Genomic DNA, 20145 nt, shown 5'->3' on the forward strand with positions numbered 1-20145 from the left:
TATGTTTATTAATGCAGATAATAAGTTGGTAAGGATACATCTAGACCTAGGATGTACGTCTCTTGTTGCTCTATAAACATAGCCACTTGGCACTCAAAACTTGCATTTGTTTTTTAGCCTTGATTCTGACGACAACGGATTTTACAAGCGAAGGTTTATGCTTTAGTATACTAGACCAGATTGGATTTGTGAGCTGAAAAATGTTGGACTTTATACATAAAAAATTTGTCGTGAGAATTCCTCGAAGTCTCTTCTAAATCAAAATCGTGGCGTAAAGTGTATCCTCGCACTCATAATTGAAAATACATTTTGAATTTTTTAATGAATTAATACAACAAAATTTAAGAGTAATTCTGAGAAGGAAAACTGAAAGTGCAACCCAAGTGAGAAGAAGAATTCTTCACCGCACCCGTGTGCCTATTCGGACCACGGTTTAATGTGGCGCGCGTTGCTCATCGACAAAATTGATGATGCTGCTGTGGCCTGCATTCGAAACATAAAAAAATACACAAATGTTTTCGTTAGATGTTATAGGGTATAGGCCGAAGGCATTAACTACACTTTGTAGCGAAAATACAAAGGCCCCAAAGTGTAACAGAGACGACACATCCCAGATACACATATATATTTCCCTTGTAACGTTGCCACTAGCCATACTTTTTTAACATTAAACAGTTCCTTTCTAATCAATGGTAGAAACGGAAATTTTGAAGAAACTGGCATTTTTAACATAGTTCGAATCAATTTTACATGAAAGTTAATTTTTTTTCCCCCCAATTTATAAAGGATAACTGGTTACAATTAATCATTCTCATACTCCTTCGGAGTGAGTCAACATAATTTATCAAAGATTTCCCGGATTCAAAGTAAAAGCTAATGTCAAACCTTGGCAGTGTATTGAATTAACTTGAGGACCAATCAACTCCACTCCCTCATCGTCAAATGATGAAATCCCAGATGAAGTAATGTTGAAAAAGAATCCTATAGATGGGGATGTTGAAGACTTTGCTATCTTTATTAGCCTTTGTCCTGAAACCAACCAATATTTAATGTTATTTGATGATCAAATGTGATCGACACCAATTAACAAGATGATCTCAGCTTTTCAAATCTCATAAGTTCGGGACCATCTGTCACAACTCCGAATCCTAAATTTCATTATAGGTCAAGACTTCAAGTTACTCGAACTTTCCTTTCGTGATAAAGGTGGAACTTGACCTCACATTATGTCCATGGATTGTGAGTATTCGGACAACCTATCTCCACATTCAAAAGATTCGACCGTAAGGGAACAACAAGAATTTTTAGTCTCTGCTCATCAAACATCGTAGTCATAAGAGAAATGGTTACCCTTTGCTTAAAAACCAAGAATGCAAGCAGATAAGTGTCATTCAATTTTCTTTTTTTCCTTGAGGTTGGTTACAGAGAAATTATGAAGAGATGGACAGCTAATTATGAATTTGAATCAGATTCTTGCATGCATCAGATTGGTAAATGTGAGTTAATAATCAAGAAGACCTGATCTAAATTCCAGCACAAGACGAACCGTAACAGAATGAGCCCAGTGAATCCCCAGAGCGGCAACAAGATGAGAGTCAAATGCAGTGGGATCTTCTAAAGTCACAGATCTGTTGTTCACTGCACAGGGATCTAATATCACACATTATTTAGTAATATCTTGTGACCATTTGTAAATAGTACCTTGGAATTGATATTGGGAAGCTTCATCATGGAGTTGAGATCGAACTTGGTTAGTCACTACGATAGGAATTCGAGAAAATTCTGCCAATGATCTGAACAAGCATATGGAAGGACAAAAACATGATCCAGGGAAAGGAAAAACAAGAGCAAGATTTTTCTCGAAGTCTCACTTGATAAATGAGATATGTGAACCCAACGGATGCTGTTTAAGAGGTCTTCGGTCATTTTCCCTGAGCAATACATGCCGCCACGCTTAAAAACGAAATGGTCTGTGAATAACATGTGATTATTTTGCATTTGTGGCAAAAACATAGTTTCTTGAGGAACAAACACAACAAATGATTCAAGAGTGAAAGTACAAGACCAATCTGTTCGAATCATGGGAATCTTAAAGATGCAAATAGGTGAGCAGCAAAATTAACAACATTAAAGGATCCCAATCTTCAAACATAATCATACAGTTATGTGAACATAAAAAGCAAAAATAAAAAAGAAGTAGCTGGTGTTTGTGGAATGTGGTTAATGCTTATGTGAATTATCCTTTATCAAGATTGGAGAAATAGATGCTTATGAGACAGAGATTGATCAATAACTAATGATCTTCCTAAATCATTCATGCTGGGAGAATCTCCTCGATCATCCAAAGCACTAGCACACACAAACTGGGAAAAAACAACTCCTTCGTTGATGTTGAAGCTGAAAACTTTGGTAGTCTCATCTTGCTTAAGAACCATCGACAATTTTGTTTTAATCTCTCATAGGCAGTAAAAAAGCCCAATGCAGTTGCTAGTGCGAAAATCACCATCTTGTGTTAATAAAATGAAAAGAGTTTGAGTGGAACATAGAGCATGGATAATCAAAACCCGAAGAAAGTATGAAAGTTTGAGATCCCATATAGAGCGTTAAAAAGTTGTAAAAATATATGTCAAGAAATGTTTGATTTAGTTAAATACGTTGGAATTTATGATTTAGTTTAAATGCTATAAACATATTGATTTACTCATGTCCAACTCTCTAGTCAAGAAATTATGGCGAAGAATGATGTGATTTAAAAGAAATTGAAACAATAGTTTTCAAAGAAAGCCTCATAAATTATTAGAAAATATACTCAACACATGAAAGCCCAGTCCTCGGATAACTTTCTTGTTTTCTTTCAACTCTGCATCTTAGATGGAAAGCACGACAGAGGAAAAGATGGTTCATTTGGTATTACAGTACTCCCATTGTAGTTCCAATGGCTCATAGAAAGCCAAATGTACATTTCATGCGGTCCCACATGCTGGACAGTATAAACAAATACATGTGGCACATTATAGATAATTGGATATACAGTGGGGGGTCGAACAAATCGGAAAAGATAATCACCCGGAAACAAGAGCTGTCATGCTGTCAATTATAAGCAGCTTCACATGTTGGTGGAGAAGTGAAACCTTGATCTGTTCCAAGCTGTGGACGAAAATCATTGTCAGGACAGGTATTCATACCATGCAAAGTAATTCATAAAGACATTAAGTACCAACATTTTATATAAGAACTAGCAGTCAAGGACACAAATCTAAATCATATAGCTATTTAATAGATTCAATACCATTGCATGATAGAGAAATGGATGCAATGAGAATTTGTTTTTTCATGAGAGTTGAAGAACAAGAACAACAGAGGTCTTGAAAGCTATATAGGCTATTTGTACGAGAGTTCTTGAGACTCCACAAACTCAATCATATAGGATATTTAAAGGATTCAATACCATTGCATGACGTGGCATGATTTGTACGAGAGTTCTTAAAACTTTGATTACCAAGGGAAAATCTGCTATTCTTTTATATTATTCGTATATGGCATGAATTACTATCATTATGGTATCAAATTCTATATCAAAAGCAAATAACAGATATGTTGAACAGTTGAAGTCAATAGTTATAGTCTACTCAGCCATTCCATTTCGTTATCAACTTACATGGATTGTTTATCCAAAATTGAAGACTGTAACATTAAAATTGAATCCTTATATACCTTTCAGTGAATTCAGATAATGATGTTGGCCTCAAAACTAGGATCCGTCCTGCCATCTGCCACACAAAGTCACAAACAAAGTCTAATATAATTAAAACTGTACAAATGTTATACACAAGCCAAAAAGAGGCCGACCTGAACTGTCAAATATGCCAATACACAAACAGGTTATATATTAGATACATACATACATACATATATAAATGTATTGAGAGAGAGAGAGAGAGAGAGAGAGAGAGAGAGAGAGAGAAGTTGGTCAATAGAAGGCAAGGAGAAAAGTTACAATAACAAGTTCCAAAGTCTAATTATAAAAATTAATCTTGGATTACTCCCTGAAAGCTCGACCAATTGAGAGAGAAAGTATTTTAAATTTGGTGGAAGTTTGTCCCTGCCACTTTCTTAAAGAACAGACCCGATCCCCTTCATCCTAGAGGCTGGACTAGGAAAAATATGGAGTCAATTAATCTGATTCCTGTACTTACTCGCAATTTCACAATCTCACTTCGCAGTCTTGTGCGGCCAAGAAAAGATCTAAGTCGACAAAGCAAAGTAATGCACAGGCATAACGTACTCTCACATTCATCCGTGCATCAAACGAACAAAAGAAAACAATAATATACTAGAAAGCAAAGTGTAAACCTCTTGTGCTAGTCCGTCCTTGTGAAATATTTCTGGGAGACTATTAACCCCCATTTCAATCATCCTAAAAGAAAGGAACAGTCAAACCATGGACAAGTGGAAGTTCAAGCTCATTAGTATCTAATGGATAGAAAAGATACCTTCTTGAACTAAATTTTGATTCGACATCTATGTATATAACAGATCCTCCTAAGCCTCCATAAGAAGTAGGCAATGAAGCAAGTAAAGCAAGCTTCAGGCAAAACTACGAGTTCAAACAGAATAAGACAAGGTCAGCTCAAAAGATGAGAGATGAAATTGCCAATGGCACGAAGTACAGGAGCAATTTATAACATTTAGCACACAGTATCTGATCCAAGAATCTTAGTCAAGATGAGTTAGTAACACAGTAAAAGTTCGCCAAAATAATCATGCCATGCACTCACTAGAGCCATAGAGTGGGTGGCTAAGCAAGCACGACTGCGGACAACGGTTTATGCTAGCAAGTACTTCACGTTTGTCCCAGCTTTACAAAGATGATCAACCCAAATTGTTATAATACACACCCTTGTAAACTCATTCATATTGCTTCAACATTCTTATGTGGGATAAAGGATTATAAATCACATCCTAATTTATGAATGAGAAAAATAAACAGCATTACTCAGAGATTAATAATAATGAATTTACAGAATTGATTACAACGATACAATTAATTGGCAAGATTTCAAAACTCAAAATACAAGATTTGACTCTGGAGTCGGGGACTATGGGAATATAAGGTTAGAATTTGACCCAACTTTCTAAGGATATAAAGTGAGCGTACTTGAGATCATACTCTGAGCAAATTATTTTAAGGTTGTGGATTCGGGTGATTGAGAACTGGACAAATCCAATTACAATTTAATTTCTTGGACGTTTTTATCCTTGAAGAGCAGCCTCATGAAACTGAAGGAAATGTATCCAAGTCCTAGGTGCGTATTGTTGTATGTAATCCATATGCATACCATGTTAATTAAAGTTGCGTTTCAGCTCTAGAATACCTATGTTATACAACTGGGACAACAGATAACTAAAACTTCTTATGTTCGACTTGCCATATGGAATCGCCGGGTTTATTTTACTTAAAAAAAAATTACTAGTTCTTGGCATCCCTTTACAAATCCATCCTGTGTATCTGCATCCTCCATTCACAAATGGACATTGATTCATAACATAATCGTCCAAGTAATTTGCCAAAAAATTCTATAAAGAGAATCATCACAGCTGCTACTAAACTTGAATAGCTATAATCATATTCACTTTGGTAGCATAGCTCAAGCCAACTAAGATACTTGTCTGCTGTCTCCTTGCAAGTCCCTCGGTAAGTTATTTTGTATAAAACTACTTTTAAACTTAAAACATAGACGGTGTGTCACGTAAGAGAACATAACATGAGTGGCATAATCCCGCAATGATAAAAGAATAATATGATAAAAGAGAACATCAAAAAAACATTTCCTAACATGAACTGTCTGAAATAAAAGGTAGCAAAAAAAACTAGAAACTTGAGATTCATAGGAAGAAAATAAGTTCCATTCAAATTCAGATTTTAAGACATTATAAACAGCTAGAAAAATTTTGCTAAGTTACCTGAGTTTTGCCAATTCCTGCTGGACCTACCAATTCTGTAACAACACCAAAAGGTATTCCACCGCCGAGGGCTGAATCAAGTCCTTTTAATCGTGTGGGAAGATGGCCAGCCAAGTACTCATTTTGGATTCGTTGCTCCAACAGTGATAAGGCCTAAAATTGAGTTCAAAATTAATCATTCTTCAATAAAAACAGTTCTACAGTCCCCTGGTGCACCCATGAACTCACTGTTTGATATGGTGGGCATGAAATTTCACTTATATGTGTCAATGCTCTTGTCACTTCTTCCAATCCAACATCCAATAATTCCATCAACTCGAATTCACTCAGAGATAACGCATCCTAGAAACAAATAACTTTCATCAAGTATCGGCAAATTTGAAATTTAAACTAGTTATCTGAGACACTGAATTGAAACCTTTTTGGTTGTTATTCCATAAATCACCCATGATACCATTGGTCACAATCAATCAAACAGGAGATTCTATGAAAACCAATTTTCAAAATAGGAGAAACACGATTGAGTAATGTAACAGCTGCCATTTCAAATTTAACAAATTCAAATTACATATACATTTCTAAAAATGTAATCCTGCACTGCCTGAGAGCCTACAAACGATGAAGAGAGTCCAAACCCTTCACAGTTTCTGGTGTGTGACTTTAGCATCAAATATCCCACTCTTTAAGAAGCACACACCCATGTACACCGACTATGGGGAACCTTGGTTACCCATCAATGTTCTGTGCGTGCAACTTTGTGTACCAAATGTGGAAATAGGCAGACCCAAGGATAATCATTAGCAAGGCCAATTTTTCCACCGCATCGGTTCTCAAAAATAGAACCAATATTGAAATGGGTGCAAAGAAAGCGACTCCCAATCTTGACAATTTCTTGAAAAGGTGACATGAGATCATAACACTTAACTTGGCAAAATGTCTTTTTATTCGGATATTTACTTAAACATACAACACAATTAATATTATGTCCTCACTACTCATTAAATTGAAAACCGTAAGTAGCATAAACACCTTTTCAATTAAAAGCAACAGTTTCTTTCACTGCCAAAAATCGAAAATCTCTAACATAAACACACAGAAAAAGGCAACCTTAACCCAAAGATAAAGTTAATAGGAACACAGTCGCCACAAAGCTTGGATAATTTTGATACAAACACATCGAACAGAAATATACAGCCATTCCGTTGCTTGAATGGGTATAACAGTAAGGCACCGACCTTGGCAGTGATGATATTACGAGCTGCAAATATGTAAGCAGTAGATCTGGGAAGACCCATTTCGCTGATGAGCTTGTTCGCCATTCCCAGTTCCCTCTATGATCTTTATTGAGGATTTATTTGCAAAAATTCCTACACTTTCGCGGGAAAAAGATTGGTGGACGTATTTTGGCTTGAAATAAAAATAAAAAATAAAAAAGTATTTAATAGAGATCACCAGTGGATACACACCACCTATGTGGCTACGTGAATGATTCAATACATCTATGAGTTATTTGAAGCTCGATTCAATTAAAATTTAAGTCATTTATAAGTTATTTGAAGCTCGATTCGATTAAAATTTATTTGAGCGCGCTAAGATAAACGAACCACGCTCAAACTTTACATTATTCGGCCTGTTAGTTTGTTCTTTATGGAGGATTTGTTTGCAAAAATTCCTACACTTTCGCGCCGAAAAGGTTGGTGAACGTAGTTTGACTGAATTAAAAATAAAAATAAAAAATTATTTACTAAAGATTACATGCGGCTACACCCACCACCACCTACGTGAATGATTCAAGTCGTCTCTGAGTTATTTGAAGCTCGATCGATTCGATTAAAGTTCGTTTGAGCGCGTTAAGATAAACGAACCAAACTCAAACTTGACAATATTCGGCTTGTTAGCTTGTTTTTATGGAGGATTTGTTTGCAAAAATTCCTACACTTTCGCATCGAAAAGTTTGGTGGACGTAGTTTGGCTGAATTAAAAAATAAAAATAAAAAAAATATTTAATAGAGATTACCTGCGGCTACACCCACCACCACCTACGTGAATGATTCTAGTCGTCTCTGAGTTATTTGAAACTCGATCGATTTGATTAAAGTTCGTTTGAGCGCGTTAAGATAAACGAACCAAGCTCAAACTTGACAATATTCGGCTTGTTAGCTTGTTTTTATGGAGGATTTGTTTGCAAAAATTCCTACACTTTCACGTCGAAAAGTTTGGTGGACGTAGTTTGGCTGAATTAAAAAATAAAAATAAAAAAGTGTTTAATAGAGATTACTTGCGGCTACACCCACCACCACCTACGTGAATGATTCAAGTCGTCTCTGAGTTATTTGAAGCTCGATTCGATTAAAGTTTGTTTGAGCGCGCTAAGATAAACGAACCAAGCTCGAACTTTACATTATTTGGCTTGTTAACTCGTAAACAGCTCGTTAGTAGGGTCGTAAGTCAGTTCTTAGATGAAAAAATATTTTTGAAATTTAATTTATTGATCGAGCAAAATTAAAACACATTTAATATTCAACCTCTTATAGAATGTTGTTTTAAAACTAAAATGAATTCAATATTACAAAATCAAATGATGTTTATCAAAACTAATCACTTTGTGTGGACCGATTGTTCGTTCCCTCGTATGTGGATGCCTGCATATCGTCCGTGTCACTACCATGGCTTCCCAACTCAATTTCAGTATCAAACATCACTGTGATATCTACAAGATTCTGTGAATTCATCACAAAATGTGTTTCTGTAAAATGAATTTGACTATCGTAGTTTTGAAATGCATCGACTATGGTATTATCGACCTCATCATCACTAAACCTCGTCTAGTTAACATAATCTTTTTGTCTCAAGCAGGAGCATAGCTAGAAACTTATAATCTGGTGGGCGAAATTTTGTTTCTTCGATTGTTGTCATTCTCTCAATATATTTTTTTAAGTTTTCTTCATATATAATAAATAATTTACACAAAATAATTGCTCAATATGACTACAAAATACCCAATGAACCGTTAAATTAAATGACTCAAATACTCATTATTTCATCTTCATTTTTATCTTTCTAACACACCCGGCAGAACATTCTTACAAAATATTCAATACAATATTAAAATAAATTGAGTAAAAATTAATTAATAATTCCAGCATACAATTAACAATAACACTAAAACATCGCACCCAAATTTTATCAAACAATATAATCTCTCAAATATTTAATACAAATGGAAACAAAATTAGAGTTGTTAATAAACTAAATAGATTAATTATTTCCTTCAATATTAGGCTAAGAAATGAAATAGATTCATTAATTCCTTCGATAATAGGTTAAAGTTATTTATATTTGGATCATTTAAAAATTATGGGCTGAACTATTACAAAATTTTGACCCAAAATAGCTGCTGGGCTATAGCCCAGCTTTGCCCATACATAGATCCGCCCCTGGTCTCAAGCCACTGACAAATAGCCAATCTGAAGTTGATTTTTTGTCGTTGGATAGGTCAAGTACACAATCTGTGAAGCTTGAGTAAAAAACACGAATGGTTCGTAATAATGTAAATTCCTTTTCGATTAACTTCGACGGTGTTGTTCTTGGTATGAACACGAGTGCCTAATCTAAGATATGGATCAAATCATGTATATTTGAAAAGTACTATCTTGTTCGTTGAAAGACTAGAGTATTTGACCTCAATTATTTCATCTACAGTACTGTAATAATCAGTTCAAGTCCCATCATTAGAAAAACCGCGAACATAGACCCCTGAATTATCGGTGGCTTTGTGAGATGTATATTGAGTTGTGTTGAAATTGAAACCATTCACACAATAACATCAAAAACTTTTTACTTTGGGAAGCGATCAGAATGCAACTTGTCTAATAAATAGGTAAAAAAAGTATTCATGTTGTTATGTAGCCTACGAAGAAATATTATTTGAAGACGAAGAAAATATTAAGTCATACATTACCCTAAAAAAACATTATGTGGATTGATTAAAACTTTATTTTCTTACATAGCTTTTGAACCAGTGAAAGAAATGAAGCCGCATTTGCGATTCCACGACAAAGTTAATGATCGATACATGGATTCATGGATTTCAGATGATTCTCGTATATGATGCGATTTAGGAAGTTAGTAATAAACAAATAATTCATTTAATTATGATGTATAATATTTTTTACTTGAATAATATTATTATTTATTGCTTACATAATGAAAGGCTTGATTTCGGCACAATTAAGTAGAACATAAGTAGCAACATCATGATATTCGCCGTTCTCAAGGTGCCTAGATTTAGACCCCCCAATCTATATGCCTGACATTTTGAATATTGATAGATTATCTATGTCATGCTCGTTCACGTCATCGAATGGTTGTCTCCTTATTTTTCTCTCTTGTTTTTATCGAATTGCTGAAGTAATGTTGACAAAATATGGACGCTTCTCTAACCAAATAAGCATTGCAGATGGATTCTTCCATGCGTTCTTTGTTGAGAATGGTTTTTTTTTTTTCGATTTTTGCAAGAATATTTCGAACGGATACATCAATCTAAACTGGCAACAAGCGCTTTATATGGGAGATGTACACAAAAATGTTCTATCGAGTCAAAGAAACTTGGTGGAAATATCTTTTCCAACTTACAAAAAATTAATGGTATATGTTCATTCAATCATATCACATCAGTAACTTTGATATTTCTTGCAGTTCTGTCCACGAAAAATAAACTCAAAGATCCGTCAAAAACCTCCCACACTTTTCTTGTTAATAACTCTGAAGGCCACCGGTTCAAGTCATTGCATGAACACATGACAGTCATTGTAGTGACCCATTCTAGATCACCTACTAACTAGCAGTCTTAAACACACAATTAACTTAATATAAAACACTTATTAAAACAACAAAATTTATTGCGGAAACTTAAAAAACTACTACAAGAAAAATCGGCGGAATACAACCGGTACTAAAATCCCAAATGAATTTTCCAATCAATATTTGCAACATACAACTGACTGTAGGTGCATATGCTCTCAGTAGCTCCTGGACCTGCATCTAACCCTACCTCGATCGACTTGCTCCTTCCAACCTGAGACATGCCCCATGGAATAAGGTATCCAAGATAATACCATGGACGTGAGCGAATAATGCCCAATACATAAATATAAGTATACAAAACTAATATGATGCATGCAGCGTGAGATGGCTATGGTGACTGGTCAACTAACAAGTCCTGCTCTATAGTGACCTGCTCCGAAATCACCTACTAATCAAACTTAAGGATGCAATAAATTTCTTAAAGCACAATAATCAATTAAAACCAGCAAAAACTCAAATGATTCAACAATACAACCGACGGAATACAATCGGTACCGAAATCAACTGTTATACAACCCGATCGAATGATAATGCTAAAAATCCACAAATGAAAACCTGGTACGGAAACAATTCCAACATTACTAATTGCGTGATTTCTTGCTCGCAAGCGCACGATGTCAAGTTTTAATATAGAATGAATAGAGTATCGTACCCACGAGGAGTATATATTTAAAAATAAATGTTTTTTTATAATTAAAATAGACTAGATTTTATTTAAAAAATTAAATAAGATATTTTTTCACAATTAAATAAATTAGCTAAAAAAAATAAGCAAATAACACGATCGAGAGAATATAAATTAGAGAAAATATCTAGAAGTTTGATTTCACTTAGTTTTGACAACGACTACTTCTAATTAATTTATGCTCATGAATATCACTTGTTTAATAACCAAGAACACTTATTAATTTTATTTCCATTTTCCAAGTAACAAATATAATGTATTAATTAAGTTTTGATTCTTATATCATTATTAAAAATCTAGACTTAATGTTATGTGAAAACGATGTTCTTATTCAAGCTTTGTTGACGTTATACGCCTCCCAAACTATATAAACTGTAAACATTCAACGATGTATTTTCCAATGATCCTATTTAAAATCTCATCTCCCGAATGCCAGGTTTCAAATAAATATAACGATTCAACTATTTATCAAGTAATTGAACGCAATAAATTCTAAAAAACACAATTAAACTTAAGGAATTCAATCAAATAAATCAAAAAGTCAAAGAAGTTTTCTTATCTAAGCTACATCATCCCTCTAGAATCAAAAAGTTAGTTCATGATGCAAGCAAAACAAAAACTAATCATGTTTATCAGTCTAGACATTGATTTGCAGAATTTAAGAAGAGAAGATAAAGAAGAACAAAGCCAAAATAGCGTCTTTTTCACCGAATTCCGTGTTCTTCGTTTTCGTAATTGCTCTGTGCTTCCAAATCTTCTTCACGTGTGCACCTCGTTTTCTCTCAAAATCTCTCTCGTGTGCATGTGTTGTACTCTGTGTTGTATGGCGTTTAGATCAGATCACCCCACTTTTATGTCTCCTCGAAGCCCGTTGAACAAAGCCTGGCAATTCGTGACTTTAAAAAATACAAAACTTTGTGTCTTGTGATTCACGCAGGCAGCGCCTAGGTGCCGCAGATCAGATCATATCTTCTTCATATGCGCAGCCCTCGTTCTCTCTCGAAATCTCTCTCGTGTGCATGTGTTGTACTCTGTGTTGTATGGCGTTTAGGTCAGATCACCCCAATTTTATGTCTCCTCGAAGCCCGTTGAACAAAGCCTGGCAATTCGTGACTTTCAAAAATACAAAACTTTGTGTCTTGTGATTCACGCAGGCAGCGCCTAGGCACCGCAGATCAGATCATAGGTGCTGATTTTTCATGCCTAGGGCGCGGGTGCGCTACATGCCTTTAGCCCTCGGTGCTGAGACGCTTCAAATGTGGCGCTAAGGTGCCAATGCTTCATTTTTCTAGCGCTGAGGCGCTACCTCCATGTAGCTGAGGTGCCAAGCTCTCGTATTTTTAGTGCTTAGGCGCTATATTATGGTGCCTAGGCGCTAATGCTTCGGCTTTTAAGCGCTTAGGCGCTATTTCTAGATCCTAGGCACTGCAGACTTTGTACTCAAACATCATTTTTTTCATGCCTATTCATATACTTTGTCTGCTTCCTGCATATCACAAAAACAACAACAAAATACGCATAATATCACTCGATACATCACAAAAGTCAAGTAAAATCATATGAAAATTAAGTTCATAAATTGCATTTATCACCGCTGCAGCTCAATGACTGCTACCTCCCGGTCCATTTAACCTAAGCCCTGCTCCATGGAATGAGGTGTCCTGAACCAAAAATCGAGGACGTGAACTAACAATGCTCAGTACGAAAGTATGAGTGCACATATTCTACGAATACTAATGCAAATGAACGGGTACCAGAAACCTATCAAGGTAGAAAACACTGCTCAATCAAGTGGCATCATGGTATGTAGCACGCTGGACCATCGCATCAGAAGGTGGCTCCCATACCAGAAAGAAAATGTGGATATAGGTGACTTGACCACGTAATCCAACGTGTCCAACCATCCAATCAATAACTCGGGATTGGGCGACCACACTACTGATAATATCAAGTTATAGGCTCAACATGATAATGTATGCAACATAATAATCGTGTCATAATATATGTACATAAGCTATGTCATATAAGCCATGCAAACATAGAACTTGCATACTTAACCAGGATATCTCGTGTGAAACCCCCATCCCACATGGGAAAAATCAAGGATTTAAAATGGCCTACAATGGACTTCTATAGCAACTTGGGTTAATCATTTTCGTAAAGCGAGGACGAATACGAAGTAGTTGCTATAGGAACCCATTGTGCAGTCGCGCAGGCGCAGCCCTGGGCCTGGGGCGTGACAGAATGGTATCAAAGACGGTCACCAGCCGACAGACCCCGGGAAATAAGTGCTATGCGAGACAAAGTGCTACGTGCGTGGGAGCCACCTTTTGAACCTGCGGGGCAAAATGCTACATGAAGGGAGCCACCTCTTGAACCTGTAGGAGCCACCTCTAGATTCCCGGTGCTGGTGGATTGAGAGGTCAGCTCGCGACGAGGACGTCGCGTTCTGAATAAGGGGTGATTGTGAAACCCCCATCCCACATGGGAAAAATCAAGGATTTAAAATGGCCTACAATGGACTTCTATAGCAACTTAGGTTAATCATTTTTGTAAAGCGAGGACGAATACGAAATAGTTGCTATAGGGGCCCATTGTGCAGTCGCGCAGACGCGGACCTGGGCCCGGGGCGTGACATCTCGGATAGTACATCTGTACCTCAATACAAGCAACCTAAAAATACTATCTCTCTAGTCCAAGCCTATAAGAAGATAATCACCATATCACTTATTGCCTACTAAAAGCCTTAACTAGACTAATAGCTACTCACTAAAGTGATATATGTGTTTTAGTTACACATTTTAATGTCATTGTGCTGTTTTTTTGCATGCATTCATGTGTCTTTGTTCATGTTTTAATTAAGTTTTGTTTTTATTCCATGCATCATATCTACATGACATACTCCCGGGTTTATAGTGTAGGACATGAAATTTCTGGAGAAATTTGATCAGACCCTTGCTCGCTCGATCGGTAACAATCTACCGATCGAGAGAGGTGAAGATAGGAAGTGGAGTGCGAGACAGAGTATGTCCCTCTCGATCGGTCTCATTCTACTGATCGAGCGGGCACAAGGAGAAACAAAGAATATGTGAACAGAGCATGTCCCGCTCGATCTGGAATTTTATACCGATCGAGCGGGCGCAAGGAAGAGAAAAAAAATGCATGACAGAAGATGTCTCGCTCGATCGGTAATTTCTAACAGATCGAGCGCGATGCAATTTTAGGGAATTTTATCTAAAAAATGAAACTTGTATTTGGAGGACTCTAGTCCATATTTAATATTTATTTTCCAAAATTTGAGTGGCTGGTAATCAGTTTTTCAAATGGCCAAGGATAGAAAACACTCTTGGCGGCTAGGTTTTCATCTTTTCTCCTTAGAATTTATTTTTTTTTCAATTTTTCTTAGGATTTCATGAATTTTAGTGGCTAAGTTTTAATTCTTGGTAGATAAAGACAAACCTTTGAAGTTTTATTTATCTCGTGAGATTTTGATTTTGATTGTTTAATTTTTATTTGAGTATCAAGAGTTGTTTGGGATTGATTGATATGCTTGTGTGTTTAATTATTGGCTGACTATCTAATAATTTTCTCATAGAATCTGTTACCCCGAGAAAATATTTCAACCCGAGGTCATTTATAATGGGTCTACCGGATATGACTCAACATGTCAAGGTCCAGCCCAGTTTGGGCTATGTTGGACTTTGATCAAGGCTGGTTATTATGGGCCAACCTGGGCTGTTTCTAATAGGACGCAGGTATTATTTTCTAGTTCAAGTAGGACTCTGATATGTATGAGATAAGCTTGGATCTTTTCAAATATTCACAAGATAGAGATAAACTTAAGAAGGATCCAATGGATGAAGAGTCCTAGTACATGACATGTTATAATTCGACTAGGTAACTTACTCTATTTACTCCTATAAATACAGGTACTGTTATGGTTGTATTCATTCATTACTCACTATTCATTATTCATCAACACTCACTCTCACTTTTACATTCACACACTCATATCTCTCAGTTTTCGCATTAATCATACCCTTTGTCTTCAAGACACTGACTTAGGCATCGGAGGGGTCATGCCGAAAACACCTTTGGCGTCCCTTGACCTACTTGTTGCTTTTGCAGAGTTCATTGGTACCCGACCCGACTTGCTTCATAAAAGAGTTGGAGGATCCATTCTACCAGACCGAACCCGAGGTAAAATTTCGACATCATCAATTGGCGCCGTCTGTGGGAACGCAATTCAAGCCCATGATTTGTTTCTACCTTAGTTGAACTAGGCGAAAGAAATCATCTCCGACTTCTTCTAGTAGAAAACCGAAAACAATAACAATTTCCTTGTCGACAAATAGCAATTCTTCCGAGTTCCCTCAAGCCGCAATTACTTTGAATACAAGCGGCGAACACCCACTGCCATATCTCATATGCTCTAGAATTCTACCACAATGCTCCATCGTTGTCTTTTTCTCCTCAGACCCACATAGTCGCTCCTTCACTATTCTGCCGAGGAACATGGTCCGGGCTGTCATCCCATGAGAATGCTTCAATGAGGGATTATCGGTCACAACCATCTCTACCTTGTGTGCTCACACATGCTCCGAGAATTACATCTCACCGCCCTTATTTCCAAACTCGATCCCCGCCACACCAAAACCCATGTCAAAGGCGCCACATTCATCGATCAGGCGCACAGACTCGCAACCTCAAAATCTCTGTTCGATTCTCCTTCCATGCCTCTGTTTTTGCGAGCCGTCAAGAAGAAATTTTTGGCCAACATTGTTCTGTAATGAATCTTTTAAGCAAATCATTATCCAAATTCGGTAATGAATATTTGTTATGCCAAAGTGTCTTTTACCACTACTCACAAGTGAAGAAAAAATCCATATGAAGTCGTACAACCATCAATCAGCTGTTCGATAAAATCACTCCAAGGATGATCAGTCCGTAGATCTATCGAATGAGGCACACAACACGATCATCGCCTCAAAATATCAGGTGATAAAGTTCCGATCCCATATTTTCATTAGCCTCTTATTTGCTTGCTTTCTCTCGGCATTAATTTTTGACATATATATATATATATATATATATATTCCTGAATCCATGGTCCCTCTGTATAGCTTATGCCATGTCAATTTTCTGGAATATATTTAATTATTCCAAATGTGTGTTTTGACTTTGAGGTCATTCGTGATACTTTGGTCAGATTTTATATAATGAGTTTTGACAATGCACGTGAGTTGTTTGATGAAGTGCCTCAAAAGAATTTTTACATAGATTTAAGTTGGTGGGCCACACCATCCATGGGTAATTTTAGTTTTTTTTTGAAACACTTAATTTTAGTTTTTAACACATTATCATGAGCAAAATCCGCCAAATAGGCGTTTGAGCAAGCCTATGTACCGTCTCTAGACTTGTGTTCTTTGTTAATTAAGGATATTATAATAACACGAACATAAAAGCTATAGTCAAGGGCTATAGAGAAAATCGAGTAACCCTCTAATGTTGCATAATAATTTTTTTTTATGTGAAGTCATGCGTTTAATTAACTCAAATATTGTATTGGACTTCTATTGTCTTGTGTTTTTTGTTTGGATCTTTTTACAGACATCGGGCATGCAATCTCGTAATAAGGCCCAATTATATCATATCGGGCATGCAATCTCGCTGTAAGGCCCAATTATATCACATTGGGCATGCAATCTCGCTGTAAGGCCCAATTATATCATATCGGTCGTGCAATCTTGTTGTAAGACCCTCTTTTACGCATCGGGCATGCAATCTCGCTGTAAGGCCCTCTTTTACATCATTAGGCATGCAATCTAGCAATAAGGCCCAATATGTGGTTCAACACTTCAAAAGCCCAGACAGGTCTGGCACTCAAAGCCCACGTCAGTGGCCCACATCAGTGGTATACAAAGCCCAGGTAGGTCTGGCACTCAAAGCCCACTTCAGTGGTATACAAAGCCCAGACAGGTCTGACACTCAAAGCCCACTTCAGTGGCCCACATCAGTGGTATACAATGCCCAGACAAGTCTGGCACTCAAAGCCCACTTCATTGGCCCACATCAGTGGTATACAAAACCCAGACAGGTCTGGCACTCAAAGCCCACTTCAGTGGCCCACATCAGTGATATACAAAGCCCAGGCAGGTCTGGCACTCAAAGCCCACTTCAGTGGCCCACATCAGTGGTATACAAAGCCCAGGCAGGTCTGTCACTCAAAGCCCACATCAGTGGCATCATAAATCCACGTCAGTGGTATTCTCCAAAGCCCGACCAAGCTCGGCATCATGTAATCCCACGCAACTCGTGGTTATCTTAAAATCTCGATCTGCTCGGCAACATCAATTGTTATCTACAACTCTTTATTTGAGCTCGGTTTCATCAGGTTGTCGTCTATTGATCTTTATTCGAGCTCGAATCTAATCAAACCTTCATCTAGACCGTTCGTTGAAAACACATCACACGGATTCAAATCTGGGTCGTCCAAAGGAGGCACAGGTAGTTGGTCCGGTCTACATTCTTGGTCTAAACTCATTCTTCTTTTAGACCAGTTAGAGAGGTACTATTGTTACCCCGAGAAAATATTTCAACCCAAGCCCATTTATAATGGGTCTACCGGATATGACTCAACATGTCAAGGTCCAGCCCAGTTTAGGCTATGTTGGACTTTGATCAAGGCTGGTTATTATGGGCCGACCTGGGTTGTTTCTAATAGGCCGCATGCATCCTTTTCTAGTTCAAGTAGGACTCTGATATGTATGATATAAGCTTGGATCTTTTCAAATATTCACAAGATAGAGATAAACTTAAGAAGGATCCAATGGATGAAGAGTCCTAGTACATGACATGTTATAATTTGACTAGGTAACTTACTCTATTTACTCCTATAAATACAGGTACTGTTATGGTTGTATTCATTCATTACTCACTATTCATTATTCATCAACACTCACTCTCACTTTTACATTCACACACTCATATCTCTCAGTTTTCGCATTAATTATACCCTCTGCCTTCAAGACACTGACTTAGGCATCGGAGGGGTCACGCCGAAAACACCTTCGGCACCCCTTGACCTAGTTGTTGCTTGTGCAGAGTTCATTGGTACCCGACCCGACTTGCTTCATAAAAGAGTTGGAGGATCCATTATACCAGACCGAACCCGAGATAAAATTTTGACATCATCAGAATCTAAAGCTAAATTAGATATCAAATCCGTAATTATTTGATCATTCTAATTTGTGAAGCAACTATGAATAATAACTTCCGCTTGTGAATTTGTTAATTCGTAGGAACAATAATTGACTAGATTAAATACAACCGCTTGTGTTTGTGTTGTTTAGCTTCATCAATTTCACTAGTTTGAATGCTACCTTGGGTTTAAACTTTAATCGCTTGTATTTTGGTTAATTAATTGGTAAGAGTTAATTTAGGACACTTGTGTTTAATTAACTAAAATTAAGGTGAGATAGTAATTAAATTTGCAATGATGAATATTCAATGAGAATTAATTATTTTTAGGAAATCGATGATCGAGTGAATAACTTCAAGGGTGTAGTCTACCGATACCAAGACTTGTTAATTTATTGATTTTTCATACTCTTAATATTGCATGCTAGTTGGTGAAATTATTTTAATTTGTTTTAAAATATATGTAGTAAAATTCAAAATCCAAAACCCCTATTTTATTTATTTTCATTAATTTTATGAACACAAATAAATTTCACCTTCTTCGTGGGAATGATCCCTACTCTCTCTACTACATGTTTATTTAGTTAATCTGAGTTGGGTTAATTTGGGCGCGATACGACTAAGCGTCACCAAATCTTGGCGTCATTGCTGGGGAAGACGTTTAATTTATTTGTGTTTTATTTTTTTATTTTATTTATATTTTTTTCTCTAGTGCTTCTCTGGTTTGTTAATTCTTACAGGTGAATCTTCTGAAGAAGAATTTTCCTACGATTCAAAGATATAGAGAAAATTCCACAGAAGAAAGAAGGAGGCTCAAAGAAAATTAAAAGAGGAAGAAGAATTTCGAATTAAAGATTCTAGAGAAGCAATGGCTGCAAATGCGAATCTAAACTTGAGACAGCTTGGCACCCCTGATCTAAATCAGCAACCCTTATGCATTAATTTTCCTACTGTAGAAGCTAATGCCACTTTCGAACTAAAATCTGGACTAATACATCGTTTGCCTTCTTTTCATGGTTTTGCAGGTGAGGATCCCCACAAACATCTGATGGAGTTCCACGTGGTTTGCACAAGCATGAAACCCCATGGAGTGACGAATGAACAAATTCAACTGAAAGCCTTTCATTTTTCTCTAAAGAATGCTGCAAAGGATTGACTATACTACTTACCTCCTGGATCCATCACTACTTGGACAAAGATGAAGAGGATTTTCCTAGAGAAATACTTTCCAGCTTTGAGGGCGGCAAACATCAGGAAGGAGATTTATGGCATCAAGCAGTATATGGGAGATTCACTTCACGAATATTGAGAGCGGTTCAAGAAGATCTGTGCTAGCTTTCCGCAACACCAGATAAGTGAAAACCTTTTGATTCAATATTGCTATGAAGGTTTGTTGCCTCAGGACAGGAGTATGGTAGACACGGCTATTG

At 36.8% G+C, this 20145-nt stretch overlaps 1 protein-coding gene across 5 annotated transcripts; it reads right to left on the bottom strand.

The window, feature by feature from the left end:
- Nucleotides 1-201: 201 nt before the first annotated feature.
- Nucleotides 202-7353, bottom strand: LOC140874730 (DNA repair protein RAD51 homolog 2). 5 transcript variants are annotated; one of them, XM_073278096.1, is made up of 12 exons: nt 7200-7353; nt 6193-6306; nt 5965-6117; nt 4494-4597; nt 4354-4417; nt 3715-3770; nt 3067-3147; nt 1872-1931; nt 1702-1793; nt 1519-1638; nt 886-1029; nt 202-483 (listed from the first exon to the last, which is right to left on the bottom strand). In XM_073278096.1, exons 1-12 carry the CDS (start codon nt 7281-7283, stop codon nt 434-436), a joined length of 1122 nt encoding a protein of 373 aa, XP_073134197.1. In that variant the 5' UTR covers nt 7284-7353; the 3' UTR covers nt 202-433. The 5 variants fall into 5 exon arrangements, 4 of the variants coding, with proteins under 4 accessions (XP_073134197.1, XP_073134195.1, XP_073134199.1 ...); XM_073278094.1 differs by having other exon boundaries at nt 1519-1650; XM_073278098.1 differs by lacking the exon at nt 202-483 and having other exon boundaries at nt 891-1029; nt 1547-1638.
- Between the last annotated feature and the right edge of the window lie 12792 nt (nt 7354-20145).

This window comes from Henckelia pumila, chromosome 1 (genome assembly GCF_033568475.1).
Source record: "Henckelia pumila isolate YLH828 chromosome 1, ASM3356847v2, whole genome shotgun sequence".
Taxonomy (NCBI): domain Eukaryota; kingdom Viridiplantae; phylum Streptophyta; class Magnoliopsida; order Lamiales; family Gesneriaceae; genus Henckelia; species Henckelia pumila.

Coding starts and splice junctions, on each gene's coding strand:
- LOC140874730 (XM_073278094.1), bottom strand. CDS start 7,283: ATGGCGAACAAGCTCATCAGCGAAATGGGTCTTCCCAGATCTACTGCT. Junction 6,307..7,199: donor GTAATATCATCACTGCCAAG/GTCGGTGCCTTA, acceptor ATTTGTTTCTAG/GATGCGTTATCTCTGAGTGA. Junction 484..885: donor TAATTCAATACACTGCCAAG/GTTTGACATTAG, acceptor TTTCGAATGCAG/GCCACAGCAGCATCATCAAT.